Source organism: Taeniopygia guttata, chromosome 5 (genome assembly GCF_048771995.1).
Source record: "Taeniopygia guttata chromosome 5, bTaeGut7.mat, whole genome shotgun sequence".
Lineage (NCBI taxonomy): Eukaryota > Metazoa > Chordata > Aves > Passeriformes > Estrildidae > Taeniopygia > Taeniopygia guttata.
Window position 1 is genome coordinate 55,515,554 of NC_133030.1, and position 23,167 is coordinate 55,538,720.

A 23,167-nucleotide genomic window follows, 5' to 3' on the forward strand; every position below is an offset into this window, starting at 1 on the left:
GTTCATTTTAGTAAAAAAGGCTTGAACACATGTATTTGAAAATCTTACATGCTTTTTAATCCACTCCTTTTCATTTTTTCCTTCTCATTATGTCTAATATGAAACTTGACAACTATATAAGCATCAGATGCTAACAAAGCATCACTACAGAAACATAAACACTGCACATCCATTGATTTCAAAGGAGGTACCATATGTTACAGTTATGTCTGTGCTAACATACTTGGCTGGGTCAGGAACCTAATTTCCTCAACATTCAAAATGCCATGGAATCTAGTCATTACCTAAGTGAATTAGTGGAGTCTTCTCTGTCTACATGTCTGTCCCTATTTAAACTGCAGAGTGTTTGGCACCCTCCGCTGAAAGATGAATGACCAATTTTCTAAGATATATATAATTTATTTTTTATTTGTTGCCTAAAACGTGTAGTAGAAATCCATTACAGTCTTAGGAACAGGATTCAAATCATCTGGTTCTTTAAGTGTGAGACGGTCCTTCCCCTTTCTCTGATCTCAGAGTTTAAAGCCTTTCCATCTCTCTTGATTATGGGATAATAATCTATGAGAACCTGATTCTCAATCTCCTGTCTGTTTCTATCTAGAATTATGTAGGATTGTGTCATTCTCTCTGTTTATCAGTGGCTTTTTTCTCTGCAAATTCAGGCTTGGACCTGATTTCTTCTGGGACAACACATGCCTGACTGGTTTTGGAGTTTTGTATTTTTTTTGATGTGTGGCTTTGCTATAGCTCCATTCAGTTCAGATCCAAAATATATGGGCCTTACTAGATAAAGTCGTTAGTTTGCCTCTGACTATCCATCTCACCTTCAGCTGTCAGTTGCTTCAAATTTTGGATTTCACAGGTTTTTGGTCTGTCTCTTCCTTTTTCCAGACTTCTTTCTGGCACTGACATACATTTGATGCTCTGCACTGTTGTGATGAGTCCTGAAGCCAGCCCATTGCTTTGGTTGGTGGGACTCCTTTGTGCTGTTCTCCTCCTCTCCAGCTGGTTCAGTGTGTTGGGAGATCTGGAAATCATGAGCACATACCAATGGGTCATGTGGCAGTGCTGGAGAAGGTCACAGCATGGGAGCAGTGACTCCACATAACAGTGGGGCAGAAGGCCTCTCCTTGTGACCCTTGTGTGAAATGGAGTATCAAAGGAGGACTGCTGCAAGGGGAGGAAGGGCTGGTGCCCGCCAGGATGTACATCCCTCAGTTTCTGAGATATTTTGATGTTAGGTGAAAACTGTAAAATATCCATCTAGATTTGACTTTAATAAAGGTTAAAGATCTCAAGGTCTAGAGTTTTGTCTCCAGGCTCCAACTGGTATTTGAGTGGATCTGTGATTCTCTTGTGATCTCATCAGATGTATCTAAAACTTTTTGGGGTTTTGCCCCAGAGTCCTCCACATAGCCTTGTCTTCCACACAGAGGACTTTTCTTTTTCCCCCTAATTAATTTTTTTAAAGAAATCTACCCTTTTGCAAATTTGTCTCCTTAAAATTCCATATGTTTTCATAAAACTGGTGTGATTTTTGTTTTTATGCTTCAGCATCCATCCCTTGCATAGCTGGAGCAAATTAATTCTAGTGGCTGTTTTCTTTTATTGCCTTTATTTGCCCTGACTTCCACTGTGGGCTGACAGATGAACTTAAAAAAAATAAAATTCTTTGATTGCTTGGAAAATTCTTCTCACCCTTGCCAGTGAAGGTTAAAATTACATCCGTTATTGTGCTGGGTGAGAGGCCTCTGACCTTATGCCACCCAGTTCTAGAGCTTTTCCAAATTAGATGCTTGTTTATTTATTTTTTGAATTCTTTCTCTTGTAATGACATATTCAAAATATATTTACCATCTTCTTTTCCCAAATATTTTTGATTTTAATAGGATTTCCTTCAGCAATTCTGCTGACCTCCTGCTTTCTGCATATACACAAATTTGGAAAAGTTCAGTAATGGAGTGTGAACCCCCAGTGTACAAACCCCACCAGATTAGAGTCAGTTAATTAATGAGATACTTCAGTTGTTTCTGTGACTTAGGCTGTCTTCAGGCACTGAGAAAATGTTAATAATGTGCAAATATTGTGATATTTGTGTTTTATTTTTATTTACAGAAATTGAGCTCAAATACAAATCTAGCCTCTTTTTCCATCAACATCCTCATTAAAATAGAGCCTCTATCCAGTATTCAATGCTTGCATGAAAAACTATATACAAAGTCTTATGTCCTTCATAATTATAAACTTTCACTTGTAATTTTTACTTTGTGGTGTTCTCTTTACTTTGCGTTGAAGAATAAACAACAAAAGGGGAAAAAAGGTATTAATAATACCAACTTTTAGCAAAAAGGGTCATTCCCATCACAGGATGGATGTCTGTGTTAGCTCTCCTTGAGGAATATAAGAGTTGTGGGGTGCCCTGAGCCTGAGATGACTTTTCTGAAATCGCCAAACTTGTATTTTCTTCTCATTTTTTGTGTTCTCTCTCTTTTCCCTCACACCTAATCCTTTCAGCTCACTTCAATTCTCACTCCCCAGCCTGTTCTTTTTCCTTTAGACCTGTCTTATTCTTCCATTTCTTTATTCATTCTCCACTAAATTCCTTGTTTCCTTGCTTTTTACAAATGTAAGCAGTAGCTGGTGCCACTGCAGTTGGCGTTGAGCCCAGAAACCTGGACATATTGTCAAATAATCACCCACAAAAGGTGTGATCTTGAGTGGGCCTGAAATTAATTGCACTTAATAATTCATTTTCATAAGCAAAGCATTAGAGTGCAGTCATTGCTGATTTGCTCCCTAGTTATGGGCCAGAGTTACTTTAATATTTACAGGCCCTGTATTATCCTGAATCCTCCCCTCCTTGCAAGCCCTTGTTTCTGGATAAGTTCCTGCACCACATACTGCTGTCTCTACAGGTGAGCATGCCTTTTGTGTGAGAAGTAGATAAAGAGACACAGGAGAAGCTGCAGTTAAATTGATCCTTAAGGCAAGAGCCATGCTGGCTCTGTAGTACTCACACTGTACTGTTTTCCTGCAGTATTAACTCCAGAAGAATACTGGGATGAACTTCGGAGCTGAGACTATAAACCTGTCACTTAAGATTGGTCCTCAACCACAGGCATGCAGGAAGTGTGAGAAGAATAAACAGTATTACACCAAACCTTTCCTTTGTACACACAGAAGCATGTGCATGCACCTGGGATCTGCCTGCTCTTAGTTTTTGCTCTTGTGAAGGGATATGTTTGAGTAATCTTTGTGCTTGATGGTACATCCATGAGCATTTCTGCTTTATTTCTGAGTGAAATCAGCCTGGCTCAGCATCATGAATGAGTGTGGCACATTATAACTCTGCAATTACTGACAGATATCACATACAGATATATTTAGTGGGCAGGGGAATGAAATGTGAAATCTGTTTTTCTACTCTGCGAATCAGCTTTTATACATAAAACACTAAAAGAGGAAGACCCTCTTTTCTCTCCCTCCGCTCACATTTGTCTTGAAAGCTCAGTTCCATTGTAAACATGAAGATGACCCTTGAGTCCTGTTAAGTTTGGGATCTGATCCATTGTGGGAAGCTATTTTTGTATCTTTCTGATTCAGAGAGGTGGTCTTGAAAAGCTAATTTGTCACACAAGGATTTTCTGTGGGTGAAGCCATTGTTGTGTTTAGGGGGAGCAATGCTCTGATGGAGATAACTTGCTGTTTTGGTCAGGAGCAAACCAATTTTTCTCTTATCCAAGCTCTGGCTGCTATAATCTAATAATAGAAGAGAGAACAGAAAGGACTGTTTAAATAAGTGCTTTGAAAACAGCATATATTTTAAAATTCATTTTAATCAAGTGACCCTGAAGTGGGCATTTATACTTACATATATTTATATATTTAGGTTCTGTTTCATTTTTTTTTTTACCCTGAGGGAGGTTATTTTTTATGAGCACCTTGGTAGCATGTCAAGGTTGAGCTAGCAGGCTAATACACAAAGCTGGCTTCATGCAGCTTTTATGGGGAAACAGCCTTGAGTGTGTCACCTCTGATGCACTTTGCTTTTCAGGCAGCTGTTTCATTTATTCTAAGGTTTGCTTGTTTTCTGGGGCTGTATTTTCATATTTTCTTTTGCTTGTGAAAGGCAAAAGAAAAGCAAGTGTTGAATCAGGGGGCAGCTTAGTCAATAGGTAGAAGAATTTGCTGCCTTGTTTGGTGGAGCCTCCTGCAGTGTTTATGGGAAGGATTGGTTGTTTCTTAACCTCTTTGTTTACGAGAAGAAATATTGGGGAAAAGCTTTTAGAGCTGCTTTGTTGAAAATATTTCCTTTCAGGGTCCTTGAGGAATTGTGTAGGGATGCCTGTGTGCAGCTTAGCCCCCATAGAGAGAGGGAGATGGAAGAATGGGACAGTTGAGAATGTAAATGTTCGAATTAGCTGCCCTCCCCAGCTGGTAAGGGCAGGGACAGTTCAGCATCGTGCTTCCTGCTGCTCCATGGTGCTTCCTGATCTGCTGTGGGTCATCCTGGCTTGGCCACTGCATTTCACTGCACACTCTGGGTGCAGATGTGTCTGCTGTCACCTTTTCATCTTGTCTGATATGAGTGTCCCTCAGTCCCTGAGGGTGCCTCAGCCTGCTCTGGTCTCCGCTTGCTGCCTGTATTTCACATGCTGTGCTTTGCTGAAGTAGATTTTCAGCTTTGGTTCTTCCTTTGTATCTCTGTGGACACAGAAGTGATGGGGAAGTGCTGACTGCAAAGTCCATTTTTTAAATAAAGACACAAAGAATGTGTTCATGGAGTAAGTGCACACCATTTTAATGGCATAATGTTCTTGAAATGAAGTAAGTAGGAGTCAAATTGTTCTGGCACATTTAAGGTTACATTTAGCTAAAATCTTACTGAAATAGAGAATCATTCTTTATCAGAGACAAGTGCTTTTAAATCCATCTTCTACATGCAATATCCAGCTCAGGGCTAAAAGTGAGCCTGACTCATAGAACCACAGAATTGTCCAGGTTGGAAAGGATCTTCAAGATCAAGTCTAGCTGTTAACCCAGAACTGCCAGGCCCACCACTAAACCCTGTGCTTTAACAGGAGTGGGTGTTCCGTGGCTCAGGAGCTGTGTTGCAGAATAGGAAGGTGCTGATGGGTGCTGTGGATAGTGCATATGTAAATTATTCCAGCTGTGGTATATCGCAGCCATGGAGGCTCTCCAACTACCTGGTTAACTCTGGTGATGTGAGAGTTGTCTGGTAGTTGAATTAGGAGATTGTGCTGTTGTTCAGCTTGTTACTGAAACATTTCATACACCATGGAAAAAGTAATTCTCACTGAACATTGCTTTTCTCTGAAGTCTGATCTGCGGGGCAGTTCAGAGTTGAAGTTGCACCTGTAATAGTAATTTACTTCAGTGCAAGGTGTATAAAACATGCTGGTTCTGACATGGGAGCATTTCACAAGGATAAATAGTTGTAAGTGGGTGTGAGGCAGTATTTCACAGGTTTTTAAAGGAAGAGTATGATTTCCAGGAAGCTTAAAAGAAGCAGGTGTGCAGCTGTTGCTGAATTTTCCTTAGACCCAGTCACTTGGCTCCCATAAGGTGCTTTGGAAATCACAGCCAACATGTCAGAGCTTTCTAAAGATGCTGTCTTAAAAACCCCTGTGTAGGATACCATCATTTGTAGTGCTGCAATAAAAATGTACCTTTGTGAGAGGTTTCTTTTCAAGCTTTTTGACCTTTTAGTGGTTTGTGGTTTGATTTATTTTCCCTTCTTCCCCCTCCCTCCCCCGCCCATTAAATCTGCAACTAAGCACTGAAGAGCCTAGCAATGACAGCATAAAGGCAACTGCCTGGGACAGTTGTAAGAGAGACACCTTTTTATTAGAATAATATGAACGAGAAATTGAAAGTTTCTAGACTTATTTCTAATGCAGTAGCTGTCTGAGCCTTGTGTTATTCAGACTGGTTTTCAAAGTGTCCCTTCGGTCACATTGAGTACTTGAAAGGCAGGAGACTAGAATTTTCTTTTCTTTGGCATCATGTTACACCTACAGTGGATCATACTTGCAGATCAGACATTTATAAATTGAATTGGTAAAACTGGAACAGTGTCAGCTGAAGAGACAAAGTGCACCTTTGAAACCTAATTAGTTCAGTGAAGACCCCAGGCTGGAATATCTGGCTCCATTTTTGTCCCACGGTTGTTCTGACACACCTAAACATGACAAGCAAACACATCATGGCAAAGGGAGTGGGTTTGGGAGGAATGCTTAGCCTATGTTTATCTGTAGCTGGGAACTCAGGTTGTTGCTTTCTTCTGAATTCTTGCAGGTGAAAGTGATGGTAAGGATTTGTTCCTCTCAAGGGACACACGAAACGTCTGAATCCATGTCCTTCCTAAAGGTAGACCCACGAAAAAAGCAAATCACATTTTATGATCCAGCAGCGACTGGGCCTTCCAATGCAGGTCACAGAAGAGGTGTTGTTGCTGTCCCAAAGATGTTTGCCTTTGATGCAGTTTTCCCCCAGGACGCTTCACAGGTACTGGAATCACTCACATAAACCTCTTGAGTCTTCTCTTGGCCACTCACTGCATTTGATTGCCCGAGGAGTTCCTTCTGTTTCTGGGGAATTTTATTTGAATGAGTTGCCTTAATGCCTGGAAAAAACATGGTAATTAATAGGCAAGTGAGTAAATTCTTACATCTTCTGTTTAGCTGAGATGTAAAATTAAGGAATAATAGCTGGGGAGATAGATTTGCTGATGAAATTGCCTTCTTGTGCATTCTCTTGTTAAAGAAAGGCACACAGCCAGGTTGAAATCCAGTTTTCCATCCAGCTAGGTTTTAACCCATTTGATGGGACTGAAATAAAGTCCTTCCCCACAGCTTTCAATGGGAAATAAACATGTGCTTAATGTTAAACTAAATGCTGTTAGGAGGAAAGATAAAGCTAACCCCTTGGGATTTTTTTACTGGAACAGGGAGCTTTTATATTATCTGTGCCTTTTCCAGTTTGTTTTTACTGTGGTTTTGACTGATTATTTTATGTTGATGGTTGTGCTGATGTGTGCATGTGTTTCTTTTGGCCTGCAAAAGGGAGCATTTATTCTGTAGCAGCCTCAGACCTGAAATCTGCTACAGAGACAGGATGGCTGCTCTTTGAGAGGATTGGGGTCTGCTGTATATTCAGTGAGGTTGCACTCATGGACATCTGATAATTCCTTCTGTTAAAAATCTTTGGTTCAGAAAATAAGATCCTAGAACAGCTTTAAAAAGAACTAATTCAACAGTATTTGAAGAACTACACCAAATCTGAACTACTGGAAAAAAATTAGGGTGGAAAATATAGTGCAAAGTATCCAAGGTAAAAACAGTCTACTAACATTGAGAAAATATGACAAAGTTTAGTTCATAATCCCTCCTCAGATCTTCTCCTAGGGTTTTTAAAAATTTTTTGGGTCCCAGACTGTATATAAAAAACTATCTATTGAGTCTAAAATTCTAGACAAGCACTGAAGATGGAGAATAACTTCCCCCACGCATCAGTGCCCAAAGCACAGGTGGCCACATCCAGAAGCTGTTTTTAGATCATGCCTAAGTTCAAACAGGGTCTTTGTGCACAAGTATGCAACGATCTCAACATGAGTCCAGAACTGGAAGTGATGTTTTCTTACTTGTGCTGCCAGCCCTGCTGCAAGGGGCCTGGTCACAGCCTGTGTGTCTGCTGCTTTTGGCACCAGTCCTTCAGGCTGTTGAACCCTGGTTTGGGATGGCTTTTCAGTTCCTAGTAGCAGACCTGTTGTGATGTTTTTGTGAGATGTTGGCCACTTCAGCCCCTTCTGTGGAGGTGTTATTGCTGCAGGCAAGCTTGCTGCCATGCATCTGCAAACAGAGTCTTATCATTTTCACTGTAGTTACATATTTACAGCAGCCCCCTCCCCTGACCCCAGTTGCTGTACTTAATAGATCATCTTATTGTGTATTTGAAACCTTCCCTGACGTGGATAAACTGGTTTTAGCACAATCAAGTATTTTAGCAAGTTTTTTTTTTATTAATGATGATGTTTCCACTGGAAGAGGAAAATGTGATACTGTGAAATCTTATTCAGGGATCTTAATGCATTTTCTCCAGTATGGATGTCTTTTTAATTCCTGTGAGCACTCCTGAGTAGCTTAATTTCAGTGGAGTTGCTACTATTACTGAATAGCTTTGGCTAAGCTATTATACCAGCAGGAAGCCTGGTTGGATAGCATTCAGTTTGCTACATTAGTCATAGAATCAATATTCCAAGAGAATAGGTTTAATAGAATTGAAAACTATTTTAGGCTGTAGTAGCATATTTTATTATTTTTTAAGATAGCATACTTACTAAAATAATAGGACTGATGCCATAAAAATGGGGAGAATATTGCACCTCAAAAATATTGAGTCATTCATTTCATTACAGGAGAATAGTAAAAACCACAGCAGGATATGCTCTTTCACTTATTTGTCTCCAATTTTTCTTTCAGGCTGAGGTATGCTCTGGAACGGTAGCAGAAGTAATCCAGTCTGTTGTGAATGGTGCAGATGGTTGCATATTTTGCTTTGGTCATGTCAAGCTTGGTGAGCTCCCAAATTCGTTACAGTTAATTACAATGTCAGTCTGGTAATTACATGCTGTCAGCTCCTGGAACAATAAACCTGGAGTATATGAATAGATTAGAATTTCTTTTTAATTAGCTTTGCAAACTTATCATGGTTTATTTCTACACTGTGATTGTAAGTTTTAATTTGAAAAGGTAAAATGTAGCATCAGATTAGCTTATTCAAGAGCAAGTTTATGTAGGTGCATTGTGATGAGAATCAAAAGATCAGAGATATTTTTAACGTTAATTTGCTGTGGGTCTGGCTTACAAAACTTGCAAACCTAATTGAATAAATAATAATGGATTATTAATTAAATATTTTGATTTTTTTTCATCTGTTCTTTTCCTTATCTGTGCAGCACATGGCATTACATGTAATGCCATGATGATATCAGGTGGCAATATGAAGACACACTACCTTGTACAGGAAAGGTTAATTGTGTTTATGTTTGTCTTTTCATTCTAGGAAAATCTTTTACCATGATTGGGAAAGATAATTCCACACAAAGCCTTGGTATCATCCCCTGTGCAATTTCTTGGCTCTTCAAATTGATCAATGAACGTAAAGAAAAAACTGGAACTCGTTTCTCTATTAGAGTATCTGCTGTAGAGATCAGTGGCAAAGATGAAAGCCTTAAGGATTTGTTAGCTGAAGTAGCCACTGGCAGCCTTCAGGATGGCCAGTCTCCTGGGGTTTATCTGAGAGAAGATCCAATATGTGGAACCCAGGTATAATGAATATCACAACATAGATTTTTCTGAGCCTTTCTTCAACTTTTTATTTCCTTTTATCTGACAACAATTACGACAACTTTTAAGCCTGTAAAAAAAATGTATTGCTTTTAATTTATAAGCTCATCTCCCATGGTGTACATATTTGTTTCTCTTAGTGCCCTGGAGATTTAGCATGTTCAGCAAAAAATAATAAAAAAATGCCCCTGTGCTAATTAGTCATTTTCTTGTCTATATTCAAGCTTCAAAACCAAAGTGAGCTAAGGGCCCCAACAGCAGAGAAAGCTGCCTTTTTCCTTGATGCTGCAATTGCTGCCAGGAGCACCAGCAAGCCTGAATGTGAGGAGGAAGATAGGAGGAATTCACACATGCTTTTTACTCTTCACATATACCAGTATCGCATGGAGAAGAGTGGCAAAGGAGGAAGTATGAATGTTCTTACCATATTGTTTATTTTTAAATGATGTGGTCTTCCATTAGTTTTAATAATAATTTGCAATTAATTTAAAAATGGTCTCTCAAGCCAGTTGAGTCACCTTTAACTTTTGTAGCTGTGACTAATGCCTAGTTTCCTTACAATTAAATATTAATGTGGTCATTATCTCATTCTGCATTCATTATTCTCCTCATTTGAATGCCTTCTGAATACCAAGTTTGGCTTGAGTCCATACAAGAACGTGATGTACAACTGTTTTCCCCCTTTTTGTTTTAGTGTCTGGAGGACGCAGTCGTTTGCATCTCATTGATCTAGGGAGCTGTGAAAAAGTGCTGAGCAAGAGCCGAGATGGAGGAGGCTCTCTGTGTCTGTCTCTCTCTGCCCTGGGCAACGTAATTTTGGCCTTAATTAATGGTGCTAAGCATGTGCCATATAAGTAAGTGAATTCTAGTCTGCATTATCTTAAATTTGTGGCTGGTGTTACCTGAGAAATGGATTGCATCAGCAATTTGGTGTTCACATAATATGAAGTTAAAAGAAATGCTGTCAGAGAGGAATCTGTCTTCTTTTAAGGTCACTCCTACAGGTACACATATCTGTTCATCTACTTGTCCATACTATCATATACACAGGTTTTCAAATGTTCAAGTAATGTGAAATTCTTAGTTAGATGGCCAAAAATGGTATATTGGTTAGTACTGAATTTGGGTGAAGTGTTGGAGAGTGTTGAAAGGGAAAAATGGCTAAGATGTTTTCCTTCCTTCTCTCTCTTTGTTTCCTGTTTTTGGAATTTCTGGCTGATCTCAGCCAGCTGGACTTAGTGAATAACTGAACACAAATGTCATAGGATTTTCTCTTACTTTTGAAAATGTAAAAATTGTACTGAAATTTTAGAAAATAATTGAGTATTGATCAACTATGGTCCTCAAAAGTTATTCCTGTGTGTCTTTCTCCATGATACATCTTTAAAATTAAAAAAAAAAGACCACCATTTTGCACTTTAGTTTAGCAGAAGTGAATGTCTAGGTGTGTTCCTTTGTGGAGTGTCTGTGTCAACAATTTTGTGTCAAACACACCTGTGGGGAGCCCAGCTTAAAGACAACAGACACATTGTAAGCACACTTACCAGAACTTGGCCTTCAGTCCTTAAATTTAATTGCTGCTTGTCTTAACAACAGCACAAAGTTATAATGCATTATCAATCATGTCATTTCACATATTTATCTAGTGATGCATCTCAAACAGGTGTTTTTTTTCTTTCTGCATTAGGCAGAGAGATATTTTCCTCAGGGTACTTGCTAGGTCTGTATATGGAGTAGAGGATGGATGGGTTAGAATAGGGAAGGGCAGATCCTCGACTTGGTCACCTACTGTGGTTTGGTGGCCAGACATGACAGGAGTTCCCTCAGGCTGGATTTGCTCAGGGAGAAGGGAGCTTCCCACTCCAAGGAGCCACGGGGAAAGATGTCTTGGAGACCAGTGGAGGACAAAATATCACTTGTCTTGTCAGCTTTACTATCCACAGTGGAGGCTTCACATCACCAGGAAAGCCTTCAGAGATAAGTTCTGCTTCCCTTTTGCTATGTCAGAGCAGACCACAGGTGGCAGGATGGAAAGTAGATTAGTTGGGGGGACACTTGTATTTCTGATATCTAGCATCTGTTTAGAGATTTCTTACCATTTCCGTTGACTTATTTTATTTATTATTGTTAAAAGTGTTTGCATAGAGCTCACAGAGTGTAACTACCCAGGTACTAAGTCTGTTCAGCTGAAAATACAGCACTCATGAGCTCTTTTGGGTAGTATGACCTAACCCTGAGAAAACTAGTTATCAGTCAATTGGTTTACAATTTTCTAAGCAACAGAATGACTTACTATACTGTAAATACACAGGCAGATAATTTAAAATATTGGTACCTTTTTATGTGTACATTTAGACACGTTTTAAGTGTGATCAATAACAGGAGCATATTTCTTATCTACATGTACCATGCTTGCATGAGACTGAAAGCACAGCTTGTGGTGTAAAATTCTGCAAAAGAAAAGGTGGTGGTTTCTTTAAATAATCCTGGTGTTATAATTTTTTTTTTGCACAGGGACAACAAGTTGACAATGTTGTTGAGGGAATCACTTGGGAACATCAACTGCAGGACTACTATGATTGCACACATTTCTGACTCCCCAGCCAATTATGCAGAGACTCTCACAACTGTTCAGCTTGCATCGCGAATACACCGCATGAGAAAGAAGAAATCCAAGGTTGGTTCACAAACTAGCAGAAATTAATTAATTTGAAAATGAGTTTTCCTAACCTCTCAGTAGGGGAACATGAGATTTCTCAATGGTAGGAAGTAATACAAAATACATAAAATCTCAGGAGAGGAACTGACAAATGACTTGGCACTGAGCCATCATCCTGCCCCCAATCCTTAATCCTGAAATTCCCTTCTTTTTGTTTCAAACACATATTCTTTCTTTGCTTACATGTGGAACTATCTCAAAAGCTTCTGTCAATATTAATTAAAAATCAATAGAGGAGGAACAGGAAACTATTGAGGAGAAAGACAACACATAATATTTAATGGAAATTATCTGAAAAGGTGTGATTTTTATATTATTAGTAATACACTAAAATCTGTGTAGCATATTATTTTAATTTACCCCTCCCTCTAATATTTTCCCACTAGATGTAGTTATGATAGTATACACAAAGCACAGATTATGTTGCAACCTGACCTTTTAATCAGTTTCTGTACATGTATATACTTATTTATCAATTGATACTAGTAAATTTACTGTTGCTTGTCATTTGCAGTATGCATCCAGCTCCTCTGGAGGAGAGAGTTCGTGTGAGGAAGGACATGTCCGGAGACCGCCCCATTTGCGACCATTCCACCCACGAACTGTTGCCCTTGACCCTGACCTTCCTGTCCTGAATATATCCAGTGATCCTGATTATTCCTCCAGCAGTGAACAGTCTTGTGATACTGTCATCTATGTTGGTCCCAATGGTGCAGCTTTGTCCGACAGGGAACTGACGGATAACGAAGGGCCACCAGAGTTTGTTCCCATTATCCCATCCCTAAATAAGAAGAGAAATAAAGACAATTCTGCTATTAGTAGGAGTTCTGACAAGGACCATTTCAAATGCAACACTTTTGCTGAACTGCAGGAAAGGTTAGAGTGCATTGATGGAAGTGAGGAACCCATGAAATTTGCTTGTGGAGAAATCTCTGTTGGGTCTAATTGTAGTTCTGTTCCTGGAAATACAGAAAATGCACAGTCTAAGTCAATAAAGGAAAAAATATCCTCTCCTTCTGGAGGATTTAAGAAACCGATTCCGCAAGAAACTGTATCTCCCAAAAAGGGATATAACCTTCCTTTCCAGGCTGTTGCACCAAGGGGTGGCAATGGCAACTGTCAAGAAAATAGCGCACCTCACTTGAAAGCAGAGCTTTCCAAGCTGCAGAGCAGAGCTGACAACAAAATAATAGACTCTGTCCTAGAGGGGGAGAAAGAGACAATCACTGATTCCCTGCAGACTTCAAGGTGTAGCCCTTTGAGGAATCCAGAGCAGAATAAGGCCACAGCTGAATGTGTCACCAAGGAAAAGTCCTTGTACATGAAGAGACCCTTGCCAAGCCCAGCGCCTCCCCCTCCACAGCAGAGAGAACACTCCCCAAGCTCCAAAGCTGAGAATTTGGAGCTGGACAGTAGCAATGCAGTTCGGACTCCTCCTGTGGGAATGAGCAAACAGATGGGAAACAAACCTGAGCAAAACCCTTTAGGAAGCACATTCCTTGTTGGTAGCAACACCCAGAGTCAGTCAGGTGCCATAGAGGTACACAGCTTCAGGTCAGCATTCAGAGGGAAGTGTTTTGATCGGGATATACTGACCACAACAGTGACTTTGCAGCAGCCTGTTGAGCTGAATGGAGAGGATGAGCTTGTTTTCACAGTGGTGGAAGAGCTCTCTATTAGTGGAATTATGGATAATGGGAGACCTTCCAGTATCATTAGCTTTAACAGTGATTGCTCCCTTCAGGCCCTTGCATCGGGTTCGAGGCCGGTCAGTATTATCAGCAGCATAAATGATGAGTTTGATGCTTATACCTCACAGGAGACTTCTACTGGTGTAAATATTGATATTGTTGTGCCCTTTGCTAAGGATCCCTTTACCAGCAGCAGACGTTCCTCCATCAGTTCATGGCTCAGTGAAGTCAGCATTTGTACAATTGAAAGTGATGGAGCCCAGTCTAGTGACAGTTTTATCGCACAGTCATCTTACAACTGTAATAAGTCCGAGGAACCCTTCAACTTGGACTCATCCCATTTATGTGTCCCCTTGAAAAGTGCTCTGAATGACAGTGGATTTTGCTTCTCTGAGCTGGAGAGTGAGAGCCTGAGTTCCAGCAAGCTTTCCTCAGGCATCAGTAAAAGCCCTCAAACCTCTGAAACTACCAAAGCATCTCAGATGAAAAGTGCTTTTTGTGTCACTGATCAGCCAGTAAAAATTAAATTTAGTAATTCTCGTGATGCGCCTGTGATAGAAACAATACATTCTAGTCTTCCTAGGAAAACAAAAACTACCTCTTCTCCAATCCACAATAATACTGTCCTCAGCTATAAAGAGCTGCAGAATCCACATGGTATATTTGAAGATCCTTGGCTGTTACGCACTGATTATCACTTGGAAGCAAAACCTGCAGAGTCGCTGCTGTCTCCAAAACCTCACACGTTTGGTACTGAGAAGCAGCCAGAAAAAGCTGCCCAGGGTTTTGGCACAGCATCCAAGCCAACAAAGTCACAGACTATGCTTGCCTGTTCGCAGAGGGTTGTGGATGGTTGTGAAATGGCCTGCAAATCCTCCAGTGGAGCTGCCAAGAAGTCAGAAATTGTGATGAAGATGCCGCAGCTGAAGAGAGGAGCCACCACACTGGGAGTGATGCCAGTGTCACACGCTAACAGTACTTTGCCAGAGTGTGTGACCCGAGGGAATTCAGATGTTCCCTTGGCCACTGGCAGCTTAAAATCGTCCCTGGGAAAGAAGAACACACCACAGAAATCAACCATGTTGCCCAGACCAGGTGGGCCGACACCTCCAACACCTCCTGTGCGCAAATCGAGCCTGGAGCAGAAACCTGTTGGTCTGGGTAATGGTGGGGGGAAAGCTTCTAGCCTGGACTTTGGCAGAGCTGCCACACCAAAGGCTGAAGACGAAGCTGATTTGCGGATGAAAGCTGGCTCTTACTTTAGTGAAAGTGCCAGCTGCAAAATGAACTTGAAGGGTGACCACTCTTTGCCCAAGATGACATCCAGCTTGAAGGTGAAGGCGTCAAAGAGTGAAACTGTTCACCGATATGGGAGCCACATGTCTCTGGAGAGGTGTGACAGCCTGACATCAGTTGGATCCAAAGCAAGCGTGGTGAGGGACAGTGGGAGCACTGGCAGCAGCCGGGCAGGACGCTCTGTCCCCAGGCTGGGGGTCCCTCCTGTTGCTTCCAGTATGGGTTTACCACTGCCCTTCACCGCCCCTGCACCTGGTAAAAACAACCAGGCAAAACCCACAGCTAACCAGAAGGTGCAAGCCAATGGGAATAAAACCCGGGGCCTCTCTGCCAGTGGGTCAAAGTCTCTCAGCTCCTCTGTGAAGTCCCTGGCACAGCCTGCAGGGAAGGGCTCTGGCATGGCCCCTGGTGGGAAGGCAGCCCCCCGTTCTGTGCAGCCGGTCAGCGGCAAACCCGGCCGCGGGACCATCATGGGCACCAAGCAGGCCATGAGGGCAGCCAACAGCCGCGTGAACGAGCTGGTGTCGGGCAGCTCTGCCAAGGCGGGACACTTCCGAGGCTCCACTGACTCTGACAGTGGCAATGACAGTGGCATCAACCTCAGCGACGAGAAGTCACAGATGCCGGTGCTGCCGTCTCCCTACAGCAAGATTACGGCGCCGCGGCGGCCGCAGCGCTACAGCAGCGGGCACGGCAGTGACAACAGCAGCGTCCTGAGCGGGGAGCTGCCGCCAGCCATGGGCAGGACGGCCCTGTTCTACCACAGTGGCGGCAGCAGTGGCTATGAGAGCATGATTCGGGACAGCGAGGCCACCGGCAGTGCCTCCTCAGCACACGACTCCATGAGCGAGAGCGGGATGTCGTCACCGGGTCGCATGAGGAGCCTGAAATCCCCCAAGAAACGGTCAACAGGTAAGACATGAAGGGGCAGGTGGCCGGGTGTTCGCTGGTGCCCCACTTCATCCTGAGGATGGAGGCGTTTGTGGCATCTCTGGCATGAAGGAGAGGAGGCTTGGAGGGAGCTCAAAGCAGGGAGGTGGACTGACTGCACACACTTGTGTGTGCATGTGTATTGCTGTGACAGCAGCTACTTGTCATTTATTTTACTTCAAAGCTGCAGGTGTGACACAGGTGCTGTGGTGGAGAGGGCAGGAGAGGTGTGGGTGCCCTGGGGTGCCGGCAGCCTTCCTGCGAGGGAGGAGGCAGCAGGTGGCTGCTGGCAGCTGGGGGACATTCCTTCCTCCCTCAGCAGGGCCAGGACCAAGGTGGCCCAAATAGGAGGGTGTTATGGGTGGGTTGGGAAAACTGAGGTGCTGGCTGAATGCTGATGAGTTTTTGTGAGTTCTGAGTGAGTGATCCTGGAAGACTGGTGAGAGAAGGGGAGTGAGGAGAGGAGGAGCTCTGCTGCTGGGTGTCTGTGAGGGAATGCCAGAGAGACCTGCTGCTACTATAGTTTAGAAACAAAGGAAAGGCTAGGAGGGGAGAAGAGTGTTTGTGAATTAATGAGAATTGCTAAATGTGTGTTAGATTACCCAAAGGTAAGGCTTAGAGCAGTAGGGTGTGTGTGTAAGATGCAGTGACTCCTAGGTTAATGCTGCTAGCTAGTCACAACATTATTGTATTGCACTCTAATAGTATTTAAATTAAGAAATTCTGTGTGTGTGAATAGTATATGCAGTAGGAAACTGACTGGGAGAGTTGCTTGGAAGAGACAACTCTGGCTCAGTGTGTCTGACCAGGCCAAGAAAAAGTGGGTGTATGGTGGCCAGGTCCCCTTTTCTTCCCTCTGGTGCCTTTTCTTACTGCTCTCACTGCTGGTGCTCATGTAAGTGCATCTGCAGTCCAAGTGTATTTGTAGTCAGCTTCAAAATCTGGCTCATATGGTAGATGTTACAGTGACAATTTCTCAGATCTAGGTTGAGATACTGTGGTATTGTAAAGAGCCAATGGCAACCAGTGCCATGTAGATCATGACCTGCAGCGTCCTTCAGCAGTCTGGGTATACTGACTGTTGGAAATACAGTAGGAACTATTATCAGCAATGTGCTGGGTCTGAACTTCTGGTTGGAAAGTGGCAATTACTGCAATCCCTGTAGATACCCACGATGTTCAGTTCTGGCAGTAAAACCAAATGAATGAAGTTGATCTCATGGGGCTTTCTGGTTAAGGAAACTGAGTTGCTTCAGCAAGAGATCAATCATTTTGGAAACTTAGTGTAATATTTGCTGCTCTTCTCTTTCCATAGCATATCTGCCTCTTAAACCTTTCCCACAAATCAATATCAACAGCTGTATAAGTAGCACACATATTGAGAAGGCATTACCCACTGATGGATTTGTATTTGTTTTTGCCCCAGGAAATACTTATACGGCCTTTAAAAATGACAAACTATTTCTTTTTCCAGTTGTAATTGCTCTATATCTGTAAATTATGTATTACTTTTTTGGAGTGCTGTAGACTTTGAGAAAATAATGGGTTTTATGCATGAAATGCGGTTTACCAGGAAGTGCAACAAATATTTCTTATGAGAAATGTTTGGTTCAGTTCTGTTACTGTTCTAAAGTAATTGTAATCTTTGCACATTATTAGATATTCTTTGAATAGTTTATGTAACACCAGACTATGTTGGAGTTTCTGGATTTAAGGACACATCTTACTCCCATGTATGTCACTATAAACCTGTACCCTTATCCTGTAACTTCATTCTTGGACAAATGATGTTTGGTTCCCATTTCTTGGAGAAATGAAGTTCGTGTGCTTATTGCATATGTTTGACCATATCTGTTTGATGTCCTCCTCAGAGGGATCTCCTGTCAGCAGTTACAGGGTCAGGGTTACAGTGTGTGGCTTCATCCAGCAGGAACTTAGTGGTGTTTCAGGCTTGAATGGATTTGGGTTGTGGGAATGGTTTTGTAGAAGTAGAATCGAGCCTTCCCCTTTTGAAGACATCCCCGTTTTGTTCTTGTTACTTAGAAATCAGCAAGGATGCAATTAAGAATGAGAGATGTTTTTCTTAAGAATATGTAAAGCAGGTAACTTTTGGGGTATCACTGGAGGTGTGTTGCTTTGGGGGTGCCTGCTGGGGTTTTGTCTTCATTTCATGTTGGAGTTCATGACAGGGCTTATCTGAGGCTTATCTTACAGCCTTAACTTGTGCTTACCCCTCCTGTAGAGGTCTCAGCCCAGAAGTTATTTTGGCAGCATTGTCCTTTGAGCAGAGCTGCCTTGTCTGTTTGATGTGCTCCCTTTTGTAAGAGCAGAAGAAACAACATTCTTCACCTCCGAGTTAGTTTTTAATAAAAAGAGGCAATTAAGTGCTAAATTTATTGTCACCAGTCACCTAAAGCCAGCTTAGACTTAGTGCTACCTTGTGTCATTTCAGCTTGTTTCTGGTGGCCTTCAGCCCTTCTCTTCTTAAGGATTGGGCTGCAGGCTTGTTAATGTTGCTTGACCAGCTCTATGCATTTACTCATGCTTGAGACATGTACTGTAAGGTCAGATTTTCAGTGAATGGCAAGAGACTTAATAATCACAAAAAACCTTCTGGGCACCAGAGTGCCAACTCTTGCATTTCTGAAGGATACAAGTCAGTCTCTGCTTCATGAAACTTGAACCCTAGCAGAAGCATAGTGGAGCAGTATGATTTTCTTGGAAAATCTGGGAGCATTCTATTGAAGGCTCCCAGAATTGTTGAGTTTTGTCATGCATTGAGCTTCTGGGTGATGGTGCAAAGGTGTAGAGATGTCTCAACATTAGAAGTGTTCAGGTTGCAGCTTCGTTGATGCCTTCTGAATGCCTCTCAATCCCACAAAATCACTGAAAATGGCTGGTATTTAGCACCCTAAAATAGCAGTTAGTAGTTCTGGAGGGAACTGTTTGAGCTTTGCAGTGACAGGGATCTTAGCCTTACTTGGCTTTAACTGGGGGAGCAGAAGATTTCCAGATAAGTAAGTCATTATCAGTATTACTTTTAGATTATTCACTATCTCAGTGTCTTTGCAAGGTAATAAGAAACATTTTAGTCCACCAAAGAAAAATCAGTCCAGGCAAAATATTTCTGCTAGGAGAGAATAAAGAACTGATGTTCAGACATCTGCTCTGGGAGAGGAACTGCTGTTGCCTCCATCTGGGAACCAAATGAAACCTACTTTGTCAAGGCAGTACCTCAATTAGCAGCCTGAGGGTATTTTACTAAAAGGAGAAGATCAAGAAAAGCATTTCTTCCTAAGTATACGGAGAACCTAGATCTTTCTTTAATTCAGTGCAGTATGTTCTGCAGTGTGTTAGTCTCTTAGATCCTGAGGAATGTTTGTTTTTGTTTTAGGTCTCCAGCGTCGCAGACTGATTCCTGCACCATTGCCAGATGCTGCCTCCTTGGGAAGAAAACCCAGTGTCACTGGCCAATGGGTTGATCTACCACCTTTGCCAGGCACTTTGAAAGAGCCATTTGAAATTAAAGTTTATGAGATTGATGATGTGGAACGATTACAGCGACACAGACAAGAGGAAACTGAGGTCAGCACATATTTTACAATTGTAGACAACTTAAATTACAATATACAAAGTCCTTGCTTGAATGCCAGAATGGTGTTCAGGAAATTGAGTGCAATTAAAGCACTATAATTATTAATTTTACAATTCATATGTTGGGGTACCCTTAACACAGAAAATGAAAATGATTACTGTCTGAAATTAATTGTGTCTAACATGACTGATGGTGTAAATGGAAGTTACCAATGAATACATTATGAGAAGACTTCATAATCCTAGCCTGGCTTGTGGAACCTTGCAGCCTCCCTCAGTGATAGGGTCATTAACTCTTTATGTAAATGACAGGATTCTGTTAAACCAGGGATATACTGAATTTAACTTACTTGTAATTGGAAAACACTTCAGCTAATTCTGTTTTAGAGACCAGAATTCTATGTTCTACTGATGCCTTTTTCCCCTTTCTTTTGTAATAGCCTTTCCAGGATGTTGAGAAGGTAGGAATGCTTTTTAGAAAATAAGAATTCATGTTTTAGTATTAACTGTAACTCTGACATTATCATTAGGCTGTGTTTATAATTTTCAGCACTGGAAAAAGAAATTATCTACAAACAGTAGTCATTTCAGAATGTATTAAGAGATGCTTGCTAATTCAGAGAAGTGCAACAAATGCTCGAGTGATGTAGCTTGCAGATCCTCTAGATTAGAATCCATAAATGTAAGCTTAAAATAGAAAGACCCCCCCCCCCCCCAAAAAAATAAAAACCACCATAAAAACCCAACCAACCCCACAACCAAATAAAACAACCCACCTGCTCACTCTTACAAGTAGTGAGCTGGGAGCAATTTTTGTCAGATTGTTATAGGCCAGCTCACAACAGGAAAATTCATGAAATGGTCTTTCTGTGTCTTAAAAGGGTCTGATGTATTTCCATACCAAGCTGAAGATACTAGAGAGGCGCCAGCAGCGAATCAGAGAAATAAAGGCAAAGCACGAATTTTTGAAGGAAGAATTGGAAGAGACAAAATGCAGGTTGATGATGGATCCAAATAAGTGGAAAGAAGACTGTAAGTATTTTGCAAAAACAGCAGTATGATCAGACTCTAACAGATTTTTCAGCATGTCAGCAGTCCCACTGAAAAACTTAATCATTTGCTAAGATATTTTGCTGAATTGACTTGTGACTCAATCTGTGTTTCTGTAATATGCTATTTTAACAAAAAGCCCATCCAAACAAACCAGAAGAGGACATTAAAATTGTGCTATTAATATTAAATGTGATTTTATTAGTCTTTTATTATTCTTCTTTGCAAAGAAGGAAAAAATTGTTTCCATAACCATGTTATAGCTGGGAAATTGAGGCATGAGATTTGTTCCCAGACTGAGTGTTGTGCACAACTGGAGCTTCAAGTAGAGTTTTGTATCTGCTGAACAAAGCGGTGAAAAAAGTCTTAGTTCAAGAGAAACTAAATTTTACTCTACCATGTTGGCTGCTTTGTGATAGAATAATGTTTATGATAAGCTGTTTCTCTTACTTGGTGCTTTTTTGTCTGACAGTTGAAGTGGATCCTGATCTTGATAAGGAGTCACAGGAGTACCTGGAGGCACTGGAACAAGTGACAGAAGAACTGGAGCAGTGTGTAAATCTGTGCAAGTCACATATCATGATAGTGACGTGTTTCGACATCGGGATAAGCGATGCGCAGGATGGAGTGCGGGAGGTGGAGGTTTGAAGAGAGTTTTTTCAAGGGACTGAGGGAAGTGAAGCTGGGTCGTCCGACATGAAGAAGTAAATGGATAAAGTAGCTGGGAAGTGAAGGAGGAAAGGTGAAGACTAAAAAGCAACACTGAATGTTGTAAGAGAAAGAAACAGCTGAGGAATGGGAATGTTCATAAATAATTTGGTGCCTCAACGTGGCCTGAGCTGTACAAAGGTAAAAGTAGGATCAAGTATTGCTTCTACCAGAGGGAAGCGAAGAAATTTAGTACAAACTCTGATGTTAACAACAAACAAACATGAAATGCAAGTGCCTTTAAAGTTCATTTGATTTTCATTTTTGTATTTGGTGCTAGAATTAAAGCCAGCAAACCTAAGCAGACCACAAAATGTATTCCTACGAAATATTTTATACTGTATAGTGTATTTATGACTATATGTAAAAACAAACAACATTGTAGCAAAAGCAATAAGTAAATTATGTTTTCATACCTGAACTTGCCTTCTTGTTTCATAGAAAAGCTGTTTTATGTAGCAGAATTAAAATTGTATTATAATTGTTTTCTTGGTTAGGGTTCAAGATATTTTTATGAACATTTATCTATTGAGAAGGAGTATTATGGCATTTTGAGATGATTGTTTTACCTTCAGGTTTTGTATTATTACTTTTTCAGATCAAAATAAATGTTTGTTTTCCATTTTATATATACATATATAGATATATATTAACTGCTTACCTACTTCCTTGGTTACTAACCTCACTTTTCACAGACCTGGTCTTTTTTGGAGTCGTAAACTTTATGTGAGGAAGTCTACAGAGGGCACTGTGGTTGGTTTTGGTTCTCTTTTTTCCTCTCTGACTGCAGGAATTGAGAGTTATGTTACCAAAACCATAAAACAAGCAAAAAAAAAGGAGCAAAAAGTTTTTGTAAATGTTAAGTTAGGTCCATATTTTTATATAGTTTTGACTATAAATATAGCATTTGCATTTTGAACTTTGAAGACAAATAGTATATCTTTTTACAGTTTTTCTAAGGAAGGCAAACCCTCAGGATCAAGTTTATACATGCTGCATGAGATTTGTGCTTTTTTGAAGGAGGCCACTTAAGTGTGGAAACTATTGATAAATTGTTGCCAAACAAATACTTTTGAAAAGGTTTAATAGTGTATGTAATACCACATTTCATAATGAATCATATTTTCTAATCATCTTCCTTTTTATGGTTTTTTCAAATCCTTTGTATAAATATGTATTATAACAGCTTGCTTCAGTTTTTATCTGTGAATAAAAGATACATCTATTGTTACGAGTGCTTTTTGCTGTGTATGTGATTTTAGTATTCAGAAGAGGGAGGGTGGTCTCTGTGTTAAATGTCACATTGCATTGTCTCCTTGCCCAAGAGGTGTATAATTGGGAACAGAGTTCTGACATTCGTCATCATAAACCAATCAGGAAAGAGAGACAAAACACCAAAGGGTGAAATAAATAGCAGTGATAATGCTTGTATTCTCTTAGCACTTGATAGTTTACAGAACAAAGACCTGTGGCTCACATACTTGTTTTCCCTGATGAGAAAAAGCAATTAAAAATGGGTCTGGAATCACAAGAAGAGTAGGAAGTGGAATCAAGCCCTGGGCCCACAGGTCCATCATGACAACCTGCTCCATTCATTTCTCTGTGACACTGCTGTGTTTGCTCCCTGGCTGGACAGCAGCTGTACCTGGTCCTCAGCTCCTGGTGCTGGCTGGAGCTTCTCAGGCAGGGTTAATGTAAAGCTTGAGCTTCCAGTGACACCAGCTCCAGTGTTTTCCAGCCATTTGGCCAAAAGGCAGATCTGTGGGGAGTTTTCCCCTCCCTCTTTTTCTTTCCTAACAGCATGGCATCCA

General features: G+C 41.1%; 1 protein-coding gene across 5 annotated transcripts in view; it reads left to right on the forward strand.

Moving 5' to 3' along the window:
* Positions 1-22,587, forward strand: part of KIF26A (kinesin family member 26A) — a 96,244-nt gene extending 73,657 nt beyond the window's left edge. For 3 of the 5 annotated variants that reach the window (XM_072930469.1, XM_041716319.2, XM_072930471.1), the window contains 11 exons: positions 6,319-6,528; positions 8,502-8,595; positions 9,085-9,347; positions 9,593-9,776; positions 10,063-10,222; positions 11,883-12,045; positions 12,602-15,986; positions 19,399-19,589; positions 20,039-20,059; positions 20,480-20,630; positions 21,121-22,587. In XM_072930469.1, coding sequence (XP_072786570.1) covers positions 6,319-6,528; positions 8,502-8,595; positions 9,085-9,347; positions 9,593-9,776; positions 10,063-10,222; positions 11,883-12,045; positions 12,602-15,986; positions 19,399-19,589; positions 20,039-20,059; positions 20,480-20,630; positions 21,121-21,296 — 4,998 coding nt within the window. In that variant the 3' untranslated portion in view covers positions 21,297-22,587. The remainder of the gene's footprint in view (positions 1-6,318; positions 6,529-8,501; positions 8,596-9,084; positions 9,348-9,592; positions 9,777-10,062; positions 10,223-11,882; positions 12,046-12,601; positions 15,987-19,398; positions 19,590-20,038; positions 20,060-20,479; positions 20,631-21,120) is intronic. The other 2 variants (XM_072930470.1, XM_041716320.2) reach the window with 1 other exon arrangement.
* Positions 22,588-23,167: the final 580 nt, after the last annotated feature.